Raw genomic sequence first — 15,735 nt, 5'->3', positions numbered from 1 at the left:
AAATGGTGAGGTTGGCTAAGCAAAGACCTTGAGAATGAGTCGCTGCTTTAATAGTATTGTGTTAATAAACTGAAATTATTCCCTGGAAGATGATACAAACATTAATTTTCCATGATGCAATAGTATGTCAAAACTACCCTGAGAATGAGCAGATGGAAATTCACAGACATTGACAGTTGATGTGTTCATGGTGTTCTCGTCTGATGCTACTAAAATATTCTGTGGGGTTAATGGTCTACAGTAGTACCCTGCAGTTCTAACTTTAAGTATGGTTACTATGACATCCCTGTATCATACTGTCATTCCTCTTTAGAGACAATTGCTCAAATTAGATATTTGATTTCTGTATTCTGTTTTTTCACAATAGACATTTTTCACCTAGTGAGTATGCATCAGACTAATGAACACAGGTTTGAGGTAATCTTGCCCACTAACAGTGGGTGTGGTGCAGAAGATCTCTTTGCCTCCATTTTCCTGCCTGGATCTGTATCTAACAAGGGCACTGAAAGCAGGGACATCACAGATGATTTCTTCCTGCCTCCAAGAGTCCTAGTACTAGCTTTTTTTTTAAGACCAGTATACAAACTAAGCTTCACAGCTGTTTTCTTTTCCTTTTTTCCAAGGAGAGTAAGAGAAACTGGTGATAAATTTCTACACATAAAATTAAGAAACAGAAAAATGACAAAGCTCACACTTATTTTTAAAGGAGGATCACGTCAAAAACAACTTAGTTATACCAAACAGAGTTCCTAGGTAAAGTCCCTAGCCGTGGAGAGGGAAACTTCAGCAGATGATTAAGAAGGAAACATACACATGGTAACACTGTGGAGTGGAAAGCAAACTCCTCCATCAGATAAGAAGTTGCCAGGACCCAAGGGCTGTTTTACAGGCCAGGCAGGACTGCTCTTTCCCACCACACCCAATATAATGCTTCATAAGCTAATAATTCTTTCTCAAAAACCAAAATAATAATAAGCATAAAATAAATATTTTCATTTTACAAGTAGAATGTCTACTGTTTTCCTTTTCTTCTTGGAAACATAATAATGTGTCACTAACCAAATTCCCACGATGCTTTTCTAAGTTCAATTGAAAGTTGGGTGAGTTAGAAACAGAGGTCAACAAATCCTGTGTGTAGCAAGCCTGTGGCTTTTCAGGAAGTTTTCTTTTAAATATTTATGATCCTTAATGGCCTTTTTCTTTTCAATTTTTCATATTTATCCCAGTAAATACTCAAACTTAGCCAAGGAAAGTTAAAATAGAGAGTGAGTTGCCCATCTCAACATGTTTTTGTTTGAATTATCATTTATATTCATTGTGAAGCTAAGAAGGAGACTATGCATTGTAGAAATGTCCTACAAAGTTCCTGTATAGACATCCAAATTGTTTTATTTTAGGAAAACCTAAGTCCTAGTGATTCTCCCATGCACTCCCCCAGGTATTCTCCATTCTGCACAGTACTGATGTCTAGGGCTCTTCTCTCCCCAGGTTATGTATTATTTAACCAGATGGGTTCCAGGCAAAGCTCAGGTTTCTTTAATGACTGGAAACACAGTTTTACCTCTTTAGCCCAAATGCTCTAAATAGAGGAGAAGGAAAAAAATTTAAAAGAGATAGATGAAGTTTTCAGAATAGGCTGGAATGAAATCACTACATGTTGGCACAGATGTCTGCAGTTCTGACATTCTGGGCATTTTCTCAGTTTTTGAAGAAGTTGACATCAGGGCATGACGCCATCTTTAAGTACAGAAACCGTGTTCATCATGATGGAAATATCTGTCTTACATGAGTATCCATTAAGTAACAATGTTTCAAATGCCAGATGGAAAACTATCATTTCAATCAGGAAATATTAAACAGGAGCTCCAGACATGGCTTGGCACATAAGAGGGCTTACTGCTCTACCTGAGGACAGGAAGTACATCCCAGGACCCTGACATTAGACAACTCACAAATACCTGTAGCTCCAGCTCTGAGGGATATAATGCCCCTTTCTGACCCCCATGACCATCAGCAACACACATAAATAAAAATAAATCTTTTTAAATGAGTATATTAATGAACATGTAATAGAGATGAGCTAAGTTTAGAACACATGCCAAGACACATGAAACCTATTTGATAGAACAAGAAAAAAAATTTATTCTAAAGGTAGATTCTACTATCATGCAAGAGTGTCCAGTTTTTGACATTGTGACACATACAATCTGCTGGCTAGCTGTTTACCACCTTAACATGAGCTAGAGTCACCTGGGAAGACGGAATTCAACTGAGAAGATGCCTGTGGGCGAATCAGTGGAGGACTTTCTTGATTACTGATTGATGTGGGAGGATTCAGCCTACCTAGGCACGTCGTTTTGAGATAGATTTTTTTTTTTAAGTAAGCAGAACAAGCCATGGAGAACAAACCAGTGAGCAGCGTTCCTCCATTGCTGTGCTTCAGTTTCTGCCTTGAGTTCTTGTCCTGACATACCTTCACGATGGACTGTAAGATGCAATAAACCCTTTCCTCTTCAAGTTGCATTTGGTCATGATCTTTTTCACAGCAATCAAAAGCAGAAGACACTATCTAGACATATACCTAGCAGTGGGAAAGCTGAATCACAGGAAGTTCAATTCTTGTTTTGTTTTGTTTTAAAAAGCAGATTCTACACGATTTTGCTTAATAGCTGTACTGATTTGTATCCCCTCAGTGTTCTTCATTCTCTTATCTTTGCTAACACTTAAAGATGTTCTATCATGTTGATTATAATAAGGACAAGAGATTTCTCATGGTGGTTTAGGTTTGTAGTCTCTGAACATAATTGCCCATTTTTTCACATACATACTGGCCATGTTTGTGTCTTCTTTTGAGAAATGTCTATGCATGTCCTCTTATTTTTAAAGGAAACTGATTTGTTCTTGTTGTATTGTGTGCCTTCTTAAACTTTTTGGTTGTAGACCCTTGTCTGAGGTATCATTTGCAAATATTTTATGCCATTCTTGTAGCTTTTACAGTTTTGAATCAGTCTCAGTCTAATCATTATATATATATATATATATATATATATATATATATATATACATATATACATATATGGTGACTTTTATCTGTGTTCTGGAAGAAGAGTCCAGTTTCAGTCTTCCAAATATAGACAAGCAGCACTCCCAAGATTATTGAAGAGGCCATCTGTTCTTCATTGAGTGTCTCAGAAATTTTACAAAACTATATTGACATTAGACACATGGTTTACTTCTGGTCTCACTAGTTTTTCAGTTTTCATATAAGTGCTGTGTTGCTTTGCCACAATAGCTTTACAATGTATTCTGAGGGCTGGAGAGATGGCTCATAGGTTAAGAGCACTGAATGCTCTTCCAGAGGTCCTGAGTTCAACTTCCAGCAACCACACGGTGGCTCACAACCATCTGTAATGAGATCTGGTGCCCTCTCCTGGCCTGCAGGCAAACATGCTGTATATATAATAAATAAATAAATCTTTTTAAAAAATGTATTCTGAAATCATGTGGCATGACACCTCCAGTTTTGTGTCTCTTTCCTGGTTGCTTGCTTTGACTATTTAGAAACTGTTGTACTGCCATACAAATGTCAAGAGCAACTTTTCTATTGCTCTGAATCATGCTATTGGTATTATTACATACACTTCACTGAATCTGTAAATCATTTTTGGTACTATGAGCATTTTAACAATATTGATTATTCCAACTCATGAGTACACGCTATTTCTTTCCACTAGCTACAATTATCTTCAAATAATTTGACAGTTGTCTTACAGTTCAATGTATAGATTTCATCTCCTTGGTTAAATTAATCCCAAGTCTTTTCATTGATGATATTGTAAGACTGTGCTCTTACATTATGAATATTCATATGCTTGTTTCGTATCCTGAAATCTTACTATCTCTTTTTAACAAATATTCCCTATGTGGAAACAGCCAAAATATTTCACTGGCTTGACTCACATAACACACAGTAATGTCAGCTATAGAGAAAGCTGGAAGTGTAACTATGTCCCAAGTTTATACTGAAAAATCAATATTATATTAGTGAGGAAGCAAAATAAGCTAGAATTGAGGTATATAAAGCAATATCAGTCACAGAGCCTCATAGAGTAAATTAAATGTTGTTCTCTAACAAATATTGAAACCATTTGACACCAGATTTATTTTGTTTACTTTGTAATCCTTTCAGTTTCCCTTGTGGTATAGAACTTCACGGTTGTCTTCGTATCTTCTAATCCATGTGTACAAAGAAGATATTATTATATGTGAGTGCTAACTTTTGCTCCATACCCAAGGAAATAAAAGAGCACTGCCTTCTGCATCAAAGCATCACAGTATACCACTGCACTAAAAGCCTCACAGCATACCACTGCACTGAATGCATCACAGCATACCACTGCACTGAATGCATCACAGCATGACACTGCACTGAATGCATCACAGCATACCGCTGCACTGAATGCATCACAGCATACTACTGCACTGAATGCATCACAGCATAACACTGCACTGAATGCATCAGAGCATTCCACTGCACTGAATGCATCATAGCATACCACTGCACTGAAAGAAAGAATAAATTTAGAAAGGACAGCTACACTACTGCTCTTGGCCAGAAATATCCTGCAGGCCACTTTTATGCATGTCCTGAGCTAAGAATAGCTGTTATGTTTTGAATGGGGTTTAAAAATTAAGAATAGAAAGGAGAAAATATATGTGCCCTACAAACCTAACAGCCTTTCAGCCTTTTTGTAGAAACTATTTGGTGACTCCTGACAGAAATAAAAAAAAAATTTGTCATTTCCCTCTTTTATAAAAGTTTAATTTATTTTTAATTATGTGTATGTGTGTATGTCTGTGAGTGGGTATATGCAAGTTACCGAGAAGGCCAGAGCTGTTGTGTTCCCTGGAGCTGGAGTTACAGGTTGTTATGAACCACCTGATTTGGGTACCAGGAACTGAACCAAGATCCTCTGCAAAAGCAGTATGCACTCTTAACCACTGAGCCATCTCTTTAGCCTCTCTCTCTCTCTCTCTCTCTCTCTCTCTCTCTCTCTCTCTCTCTCTCATCTTTGTGTTATATGTTGTTTAAAGGTCTAATTGTGCTATCTCAGAGTTGTTGACTGGAATCACCACTCTTCTTTGAAACTGTGCCTGTGGGAATCCCTGCAGCATTCACCACCTCCCATCTGGAACACTATGCTATCTATTCGACAGAGGAGCTGGTTCCAGACTTGCTACAGCTCTCTTCAAACTCACATGCTAACTTTCCAAGTTTAAACTAAATTATAATTGTAATGAATAGTTTACATAGTAATGCTCTTCTGTTGTTAGCATTTAAGAAACGCTTGGGCATGAGTTCCCAAGCAAGCATGTGCACTTGAGGCCCAGTGAATTGTCTCTCTCCTGTTTAGTGACTAGGTAAACCCAATGTACTTGAATTAAATAGAGGAAGCAAATGTTCCTGCATTGACTCAGCTCTATAATCAGAAGAAATCATCAAAGCTATTTGATTTGTGAAATAACACAATCACCTAAAAGTTGATTACTTAAATACCATGAAAAGACTATAAATTTATTTTAACACACTACAAAATGTTCCTATAATTTCAAGAAACTCAGTAAATGCCTTTGCCTTGCTTGCTAAGTCCCTGGAGCTGTTTTGGTTCCTGATACTTTGAAGAGGTTGTATGAGCAGACACTGCACTGTGTGACGGGGGTCTTGGCCATGTCATCACAAGGTAACAGTGTCATCTCTGCTGCCCTGTCACCTTTTGTTAGGATAGTTAAAGGTGTCAACCGTCCCATGAAAATACTTAAAACACCCTCGTTCTTTCATGTAAAGTTTTTAACTAAGTTCTACTCTTTGTACACATGTGGAGAATCTCAGAAAAACATATGCGGAAAGTTAAGTCTCTAACACTGTATCATTTCTGAAGGTCAGGTATATACTTACTAGCGAAATAAGGATTGACACTGAGTTGCACAGTGTAAGTAGCATGGCTCCTTTCTTTCACTTTATTTCTTTTCCTGAAATTATTGCATTGCTATAAATTTGGTAGATTTTGTAATAAAAAGAAGTCATACATTCCAGGAAAAATGTAGATATGTAAAACTACCCCATAAACTCTCAGGATAAAGTAAGACATTCCAAATGAGTAAAGGAAGATAATGTCAAAAAGCAAACCTGATAAGCTTTTGGAAGGATTTTGGTATTTTGATATTCCAGTGAGAAAATATACTGTGCAAGTAAAAAGAAAATAATAGAGCCAGGTGGTGGTGGTACACGTCTTTAATCCTAGCACTCGGGAGGCAGAACCAGGCAGATCTCTGTGAGTTTGAGGCCAGCCTGGTCTACAGAGTGAGTTCCAGGACAGGCACCAAAACTACACAGAGAAACCCTGTCTTGAAAAACCAAAAAAAGAAAATAAAAGAAAAAGAAGAAGAAGAAGAAGAAGAAGAAGAAGAAGAAGAAGAAGAAGAAGAAGAAGAAGAAGAAGAAGTAGAAGAAGAAGAAGAAGAAGAAGAACAGAAATATCACCATATTCTGAGTCATGCTAACCTTTAAGCAAATTAATTGCATTAGTAGTCCCTTGGTAGTCACTGACCATCATGGAAGCATGCTGTGTTTCAAAGGCCAGGTGGAGTTGTCATCAGTTAAAACAGCAGAGATGTGAGTTGGGGCTGAAGCTCAACAGTAGAGTACCTGTCTGGCCGGTGTAAAGCCCTGGGCTAAATCTTCAGCACTGAAAAACCAAAACAAGGAGGCAAACGTTACATTTTCCATTTGCCAAGCAATTTTTCTGAAAACACAGTTGTATAAATGGGGGTATCATTGGTTCTCACTTTATCATCTAAAATTTCTGCTAAAAGAACAAGGAATTCTTTCCATTGGATTTTGGTGTGGCATTTTTATCTTTAAGCTAGTCATTCTGTTTCTGTTTACAACATGTGAAATACTCTAATCAGAACAAAGGTCCCAGCATTGGTCAAACGGCAAGCTTACACTGCTGATCAGATAGCAAAGGCCAGAGTCCACTTGTATTATTGTAGAGGTCAGGTTCAGGTCCAATCTGCCTGCCTATTACTTTTAACATTGACTTGTCATAGCAGGGAGCTGGTAGGATTTATCTTCAAAGACCAGAAACATGCACTGTGCCATCCTAAAGGCGGAAGCAGTGGATGGGGCTCATCTGATGCAGATCTTCTGGCATGATGGGACAGAGTCCCTCTACCCATCAGTATGGCTGAGAGACAACTGCCAGTGTTCTGAATGCTACCTGCACTCTGCAAAAGCTCGGAAACTTCTCCTGGAAGCTCTCGATGTGAACATTAGAATCAAAGACTTGACATTTGACTGGAAAAAGGTAATTATCTCTCGTGAACTTTCCCTTCTCTTTTGAGTTAAATCAGGGGGTTAGTTTATAATAATGTAAATCAATCTTCTTTAACTTATATATAGAACAAGCCATCTCCGTCACATGTTTGTAGAGCACTTGGTATAGAGTAGGCATACTTAGTGGAAGAATCAGCTCTTGCTATCATAACTACAATGCTTTCCTTTACTTTTTCTCTTTAATGTGTATATTGTTTATTTTAACTGAAATTTAATTACATCACCTGTGCCTTTCCCTTTCCTTCCTCCAACCCCTCCCATATCCCCCTCCCTCTCTCTCTCTCTCAAACTGGTGGCCTAGTTCTCTTTAATATTGTTACATATACATATACACATATAAATATATATGTACAGCCTGCTGATATATTCTGTTTTCCCTTCAAATTGTATAATTTTTTACCTTTTACTACTACCATTTTAATAAAATATGCAAATTGCCTTGTTTACTTTCAGTGTGTAGCAGCCTTGAAATACAATCATTCAATTTATACCATAAAAATGGTGCATCTGTTACTCACGTTTACTCTTCCATCAAACTAGAAAAGTACAGAAATTGTTCACATCAATGTCAGAATTCAATGAGCTAATCTGGATGGAAATGTTTATCATACTGTTCAGCATAGTGCTCTCACTCAGAAATCACACTGATTGGTATTATTTATCCAAACTAGTGAGTAGGTGTGTAAGAAGTAATGTCCTAAGAGCATCACTCTCAAAATCAATGAGATGAGGCATCCACCATCTTTCTTTCTTTCTTGTTTCCAAATTCTCACCAAAAGAACAAATGTGATCAGAAAACCCATCCTTTCCCCATTAGTCAGTCTGCCATCCTCTCAGCTTAAGTTCTCTATTCCCAATTCTCACTCTCAGTAGTCATGCCCTCTCATAGGAAGTTTGAGGATCACATATTTAGAGCATGTAAAGCAGAAATGTCAGGTTAGCAAAATTCTATTTCTTACACATTGTCTCATCATCCTTAGGCACCAGAAGTAGACCTTCAACTTGTTGGGGAAAGGGAAAGTAATGTTTAACTGAATTCTCTGATCATTTTAAATAACATTCCAAAAAAAAGCAACTTCAGAAGGCAGAAGTTTATAGCTGTGCAATGTACAAATAGATGATAATTGCTTTCTGTGTTATAAGGTTTATATCACATGGCCCAACGAGCATTACAGTGAATTTGAAGCTAATTGGCTGAAGAAAAGATGCTTTTCCCAACAGGCCAGAGCAAGACTCCAAGAAGAATTGTTCTTACCAGGTAACATTGCCATCATCTTCAGTCTATACTAAAATCTTATAGTAGGAATTACTTGAAGAGAAATAGTATTATTTGAACTGGGTGTATTTACAGGACACTGTAGAATGATCTTATACATACATATATTACAAAATGATCAAATCAATGTAATCGGTATTTATATCTCTTTCTCACTTCCTAAGGATTTGCTCAGGAGAAAATTCAAGCCCTTGTATCTTCATTAAAACAATATTGTAGTTTATGAGGAATGTTTAATGTGTTAGTAACACAGATCATTTGGGCAAAACTGAAAATGAGAACAGAAACATTCTAAAGCACTAGCAGGAGAAAGGACAATGGGCTTGAGCCCTTCTCATCTGAAGTTAAAGCTGGGGATCCAAGATGTTCCTTCTGTGCTCTTTGCAAAGGACCAGAGTAAATCAGAGATAGTGTGTCATTCTTAACAATGTATAAAGTCAGAACAGCAAAAAAAAAAAAAAAATAGCAAAGCACAAATTCCTACCCTGGTATCCATCATGAGACTATGTGAGTAAAGCTGGGAAACAATGAGACCAGAATTGAGCTTGCACATGACTGTGTGTGCATGCCTGTTTCTCTGGAGAGCATTTATACAGGTCTCAGAGGATCTGTGAGCAAAAATACGTTTAGAGATAACCAAAAGATAGATTCAGTGGCAAATGGTCGGGGGTGTTATCTCACAGATAATAGGTAAAATAAATGCTGAAAACAAATGGGTAATTTAAAATAAAACTTCTAAGAAATTCACAATAACACAGGCCAAGTGGAAATGTAACGGGGGGCTGGAAAGTCTCTGATTTCTTTTATATTGTTCTACAGATCATTACATATGATTGTGCAGGTCAAAGGCAAACTCTAATAAACTCCCACAGGCACACTAGCCCAGCACATTTCCCTGAATCTTCTTTTCCACTGTCAGCATTTATCAGACTACCATCCCTTTCAGGAAATGACCACCTGGGTGAATTCTGTGCCACCTCTTTGGGGAACTCTAAGTCTTTTACTAAAGGCAGTTCTTCTTTACCCTTTCAAACCTCACATGTGATATTGTGTGGGATTTTTAAACTAGTCTTACGACAGTTCACTGGAAGTGGAAATGTTACTTAACAATCAACTTGTCAGGCAGCTTTCACTAACAAGGTACTGTAGTTTCCTCTTCTCTTTAAGCACAGACCAACCAGTCTTGTCAGGAATTAAACTCCTCTAAGAGCTTGGTTTCACCACTGTGACAGCTGATAAGGATTTGTCCCACTGTTATGTCTGAACCAAGGATCCATTCCCCTTTTTCTAGCTCTGCTGGGTGGTTGGAGGCAGATGAGTGTAGAGAGGAAACTATACTTGCTTCTTTCTTTCAAAGAGTATGTTTCTGGATTCTTTGGGGAGGGGGGTCTCCAACAACATAATTTCACAGCCATGGTTTGGGTAAATAGCAATGTCTTAAATGTGTTTTTTGGTATTCTTCTTCTTCTTTAACTCTGCCCTAGTTTTGTAATCCATTTGGATTTTGCTTTTATTGCTCTCAAGTTCTTCTCTGTGTCGTTTCAGGAAGTAAAAGTCAACATTTTTTATTACCACAGCTTAAGCTTTTAAATGCTGGAAGAGGAATGGCCACACCTCTTCCATTAATATTTCCTGACAAGTGAAGTTTTTTATAGCTTACATTGCTCAGTATTATCAGGCAGTAGCAAAATGGAAACGATAGTACCCTCCATTAAGTAGTGGAAAAAGCCGGTCACAATGACAGCTTGCGAACATGAGTAACATAAGAAAAATGGCTGCTAGGTAGACACTGGAAAATATTCTAATGTGTCAAAGTAAGATTCATCTTTAAAATATATTCTCAAGCTGTGCAGTTATGGGTAAAAGAAAAAATAGATGGGCCATTTTTAGAACCCTGGTTGGATGGCTTTTTGCCTGTAGAACTTGATACCCTGCTCCAATGTGTGTTTTCAAACATTAGTACTCCAAAGTATGTAAACAAAGTGATTTTCAATTGGTGAAAGCGCTTTGCTTTTGAACTCAATTGTAATGTTCCTCCTCTGCTCTCCCTTGGGATGAGAGCTACGGTGCTTAGAAAATCTGGAGTCCAGATGCACACCACTTTCTTCCTCTTGGCATAGGTTGCCAAACACAAAATGAAAGGATAAATGACAGTCAGCTGTGGACAGGACCAGACTGTCCCTCCAAACTGAAAGGAAGATGTGGAGAACAACCTTTCCCTCATAGACGGCCATTTAGCTGCACAGAAATTTGGTATCTATTTTGTGCAGGGAATACCAAGGTGTAAGGAAATACCAAGGTGAAAAAGGAAGCCTGGACATGTAACACGTTAAGTACATTAAGACCATGTGCTGAAGGTTAATGATGACATAAAGCAAAGGATATGTAGAAATGAGAGGTTGCTATTCACACTGAGTTTTGGGGAATAGTTTGTAGGCACAGACAGAAAGAAGACAATTCCACAGAGAAAAGGACATGCAGAAAACCACAGAAGTAGAAAACAGAAGGATGAATTCAGGAAAGTACAATGAGCTAAACACTGAAATCGCTAAGCAACAGAGGAGAGGTCAAAGGCCAAAGTAAAAAATAGATTGCATATACTGCTTGGTCCATAGACTAGAGGCAACGATGAGTTTTTTCCAACATAGGGTTCAAGTATACCATTCCATTCATCTCTAAGCTGATTCTCTATTGACAAACCAGACAAATGAGTTCAAGACCTTTACAGGTTTCAGATTGCTGCAAGGCTTTCCTTTTCATTGTTTACTTTTGAGTTTGTCTGCCTGCTTTTGATTAAGGTAACATATTATCATAAGAGCCTCCATGTCCATGGACATCTCCTACTCTTTAACTTTTCTTTTATTATAGCCTGTCTGCAGGACACTGTGGTACACACATGACATACAGACCCTGTACACAAAAAATAAATTTAAATTTTCTTTAATTTAATAAAATATAAAGTTTTTAGGTAATCATACTTTAACTTCCACATGAAATTTGACATAATTATTCATTCTTTTTTATTTTGTGAGCTGTGAACTTCTCAAGACTTAACTGACAGAGGTAAAATGAAAAAAGAAATGCTACATAGTACAAACATATACAGGAACCTATGTATTTCTCATTTTTATTATTAGTTTCTGTCTTAGGGTTTCTATTTCTGTGAAGAGACACCATGACCACAGCAACTCTTATAAAGGGAAACATTTAATTGAACTGGCTACTTATAGTTTCAGAGGTTTAGTCCATTATCATCATGGTGGGGAGCATGGTGGCATGTAGGCTGACATGGTACCAAAGAAGGAGCTGCTACATGTTAATATGCTAGCACAGGAAGTAGACTGTCTCACTGGGCATGGCTTGAGCATATATTAGACCTCAAAGCCCGCCTCCACAATGACACACTTCCTCCAACAAGACCACACCTACTCCAATAAGGCCACACCTCCTAATAGTGCCACTCCCTTTGGGGACTATTTTTTTCCAAACCACTACAGTTTCAAAGTGAATGAATCCTTATTTTTCTTATCTCTTTGTTGCTAAACATATTTCATATTACTCTCTGAATTTAATGACATTTGTTATTGAAAACTGAGATTTTTAAAAATAGAGAACTTAAAATCTCTCCATTGAACTAGTCTGTTTCATTTTTTCAGCAATGAAAACTGAGAACATTGCACACCAAAAATCATTTACTCTCAACTACATATTCCCTTTTTATAGATGAACCTTTCTTTGCCATGCACTTCATCAGATTGTAACTTCTCAGTCCATAACTAGAATCCCCTCTTTGTTTGAAAAGCACATGACTCAAGAAGTGAAAACTCACAGGTAACTGTGAGATCCCTCTCAAATCTATTTGCCTTTCACATAGCAAGAGAACTGTAGAGCTGGTTTTCTCAAGGAGAACTGGGCATTTACTTAATTTTCTTATAGTGCCGGAAATATAGTTGGTTTGGTGCAGAGAATGCTTTTACAAAACGTTGGCCAAAAGCAAGATTCACACATATGAGATTTTCTTTTTAATTAGCAGGAAATGCTCATAGCACAGCTGTCTAACTCATGTTATATGAGTCAAATCCATTCTTGACCTATGTGGGAGTCTGTGATGAAATATAGGCATTTGTACCATCCATGACTGTTTTCATCTACCTACGAAGCTTATTGTATTTGCTCTGTCATTAAAATAATCCATCATCACCACATCTTACCTGCTCTACTATCAACCCTATGTAGAATCTACTGCCACCAAATGTCCTTCTTCCTGAACCTCTTCCCCCACTCCCAGGCCACTCTTTCATTTTCACTTGTTTAATCATTTATTGTACAAATCAGTGAGATTAAGTATTGACCTATTTAATCCCAGCAATAAATGAGGCTAATAAAACTTAAAACTAGTTCAAAGAGTAACAGAGCCAAGAGTTGACTAGAGAGCATCTGCACTAATGAGCACCCCTCCTCTTTCTGTGCTCACAGTGATCTGTGTGTGTGTGTACCCATCTGACACCACATATGTTGCATTAAATGGTCATTATCTGCTCCACTAGATTTTAATCTAGAGAAATAATCATTTCAGTCACTGATTTAGCTGACTGAATATCTACCACACATTGGGCATTTATACATTCATCATCCTGATGGGTACTATTGAATAACGGGTACCATATACTGGGGTTGAAAATATAGCTGGGCGGTGGTGGCGCACGCCTTTAATCCCAGCACTCAGGAGGCAGACAGGCGGATCTCTGTGAGTTCGAGGCCAGCCTAGGCTACCAAGTGAGTTCCAGGAAAAGGCACAAAGCTACACAGAGAAACGCTGTCTCAAAAAACCAAAAAAAAAAAAAAAAAAAAAAAAAAAAAAAAAAAAAAAAAAGAAAAGAAAAGAAAAGAAAAGAAAATATAATAGGGAGAAAAACCAGGAAAAGGATTTAGCCCTTAGGCATTTACATTTTTGTGCTGAAAGAGACCCCCCCCAAAAAAATGTACACTTATCTGTAGTTCCTCAAAGAATGAAAAGCACACAGACACAAGCAAATTGATAAGTGTGACAATGAGAGTAGATGAAATTTCTTTTCTGAGTTCTTGTATTTTTTACACTAAAATGAGGAAAATCATCTGAGATTAAAATAGAGGAGGAAGTGTGGAAACTTGAGACTAGAAAATGTGATAAATAACTAGAAGAGTTTGTGTATTTTTTTAACTATAGATTCATGGCCATAGAGGGAGAGTAGTCACTCTGGTCTGTTTTCATCTAGACATATTCAGTACTTGCAGCTCAAAGGCAAATCAATCAGGCAGTGGAGCCACTAAATTCTTCACTGACATTGTCTCATTCTATTTTCATAGCTTGATAGGTTATCTTCATGCTATGTTATCTAGATAGAGGCTGAACATAGAGTTTCTTGTTTCCCAAAGCCCATGCTGATGGAAAGCATTGAACCCAAAATGACCATTTAAATCTCAAGTTATTAGCTTTGACACAAGTTCCCTGTCAGGTGGGACCTGCATTTTCATTTATAGGAGAACTTGTGAATTTTGCAGTAAACCAGTTTCAGAAATAAAGCATGTGAGTAATAGGGGGAGAATACTCAGATAACATTCAATCCCTATCTTTCTGGTTAACGGGAGAGCGAATATGAGCCAATGAAGTTAAAGCTGCCAAAAGAGATATGAGCTTATTAGTAAAAATATATCAGTGAGCTCACCAAGGAGGCACAGATCAGACCAGTTACAATTATATTCCACTGAGGAATTCAGGGGACTTTCACATGCTGAAACACAACATTCAAACAAAAACAGAGAAGGCTATGGATGAGGTCTCACAATCCATGAAGCAGTTGGGGAGAAAGGGGGTTAGTCACCTTAGAGAAATAGCCCAGCAGCTGTCTTTGTGACATCTCTAGGACTTCTGTATTTTCTGTGATTCTAAATGTACAACTCAGTGCATACATTACAGAGTTGTTGTAAGGGTTTCATGAATTAATCAATGTCTAGTGCTTAGAAGAGTCCCTGGAATTTTAAGTGCTTGTTTCATCATTAAACATCCTACACAAGCCACCTCACTCTTTCTGTATTGCATTCTCCATCTCGGTAGCCATTCTCAGCAAAGGCCTATGGATCTAGGATATTCCAGTGTCATGAAAATGAAAATGTGTTTCTCTTCTCAGAAGCTCAAACTTGTTTAGAAGCCTCATTTATATATTCACATACAATTCACTCTAGACTTTTAGAGTTAGGCTGGAGAGATAGCTCAGTGCTTGAAAGGTCTGGCTGCTCTTCCAGAGAACTAGGGTTCAATTTTCATGACTGGCATGGTGGCTCACAACCATCTGTAACTCCAGTTCTAAAGGATCTGATGCCCTCAATTGGCCTCTGCAGGCACTGCACACACATGGTACATTTACACAGAGATAAAACATCTGTGCACATAAAAAAAATAAATCTTTAAATTAGAATAATTAGATATGAGTCAAAGTAAGGAAAGATTTAAGGTGCAGAGCACAATTTGCTCTGTAAGACCTACTTTGTACTCTCCCTAGCATGCCCATTGGGGGAAATGGGGGAAAACTCATTATTAGTGGGGACATAAAAACAAATAGCGTGGTCTCCATTGTTTGTGAGGTTCTTGCCATCTAGTGGGAGAGGCAGAGATAAGGTGATGTGTCTGAACAAGTTCCCTCCCCACTCCCAGTTGCTGTTTATCACTGTTACAAGCTTCACAGGCACTTGACACAATCATTTTACTATTACATATTTGTGTTTGTTTCTTTACCTATCTACCCAAATTTCCAAGCAAGGAACTCAATCATAATACCTATCTTTATTCATGAATGTAATCTTTTTCAACAAATACATGTTGAAGAAGATTTCAACATGAAGAGATAAGCACTGTGGTATGCATCAAGGCTGAGCCAAGAGGAGAGACACCTCACCCTTGCCTAGCAACCCAAGCAGGTTTCCAGAAGAAGGCCATTTCAGAGGCTCTTGCCACATTTCCATCCACACCTGTGAAACTACCAGTCTCCCTCCCTGTATGAGGGAACAATCTCAGCTAGAAAGACCC

General features: G+C 37.8%; 1 protein-coding gene across 1 annotated transcript in view; it reads left to right on the top strand.

Moving 5' to 3' along the window:
* The first annotated feature begins 7,116 nt into the window (after positions 1-7,116).
* The window catches only part of Bbox1 (gamma-butyrobetaine hydroxylase 1), a 41,694-nt gene continuing 33,075 nt past the window's right edge, over positions 7,117-15,735 (top strand). The window contains exons 1-2 of the mRNA XM_059259476.1: positions 7,117-7,367; positions 8,540-8,654. Coding sequence (XP_059115459.1) covers positions 7,149-7,367; positions 8,540-8,654 — 334 coding nt within the window. The 5' untranslated portion in view covers positions 7,117-7,148. The remainder of the gene's footprint in view (positions 7,368-8,539; positions 8,655-15,735) is intronic.

Source organism: Peromyscus eremicus, chromosome 4 (genome assembly GCF_949786415.1).
Source record: "Peromyscus eremicus chromosome 4, PerEre_H2_v1, whole genome shotgun sequence".
Classification (NCBI taxonomy): Eukaryota; Metazoa; Chordata; class Mammalia; order Rodentia; family Cricetidae; genus Peromyscus; species Peromyscus eremicus.
This window is presented reverse-complemented; position numbering and strand designations above follow the sequence as displayed.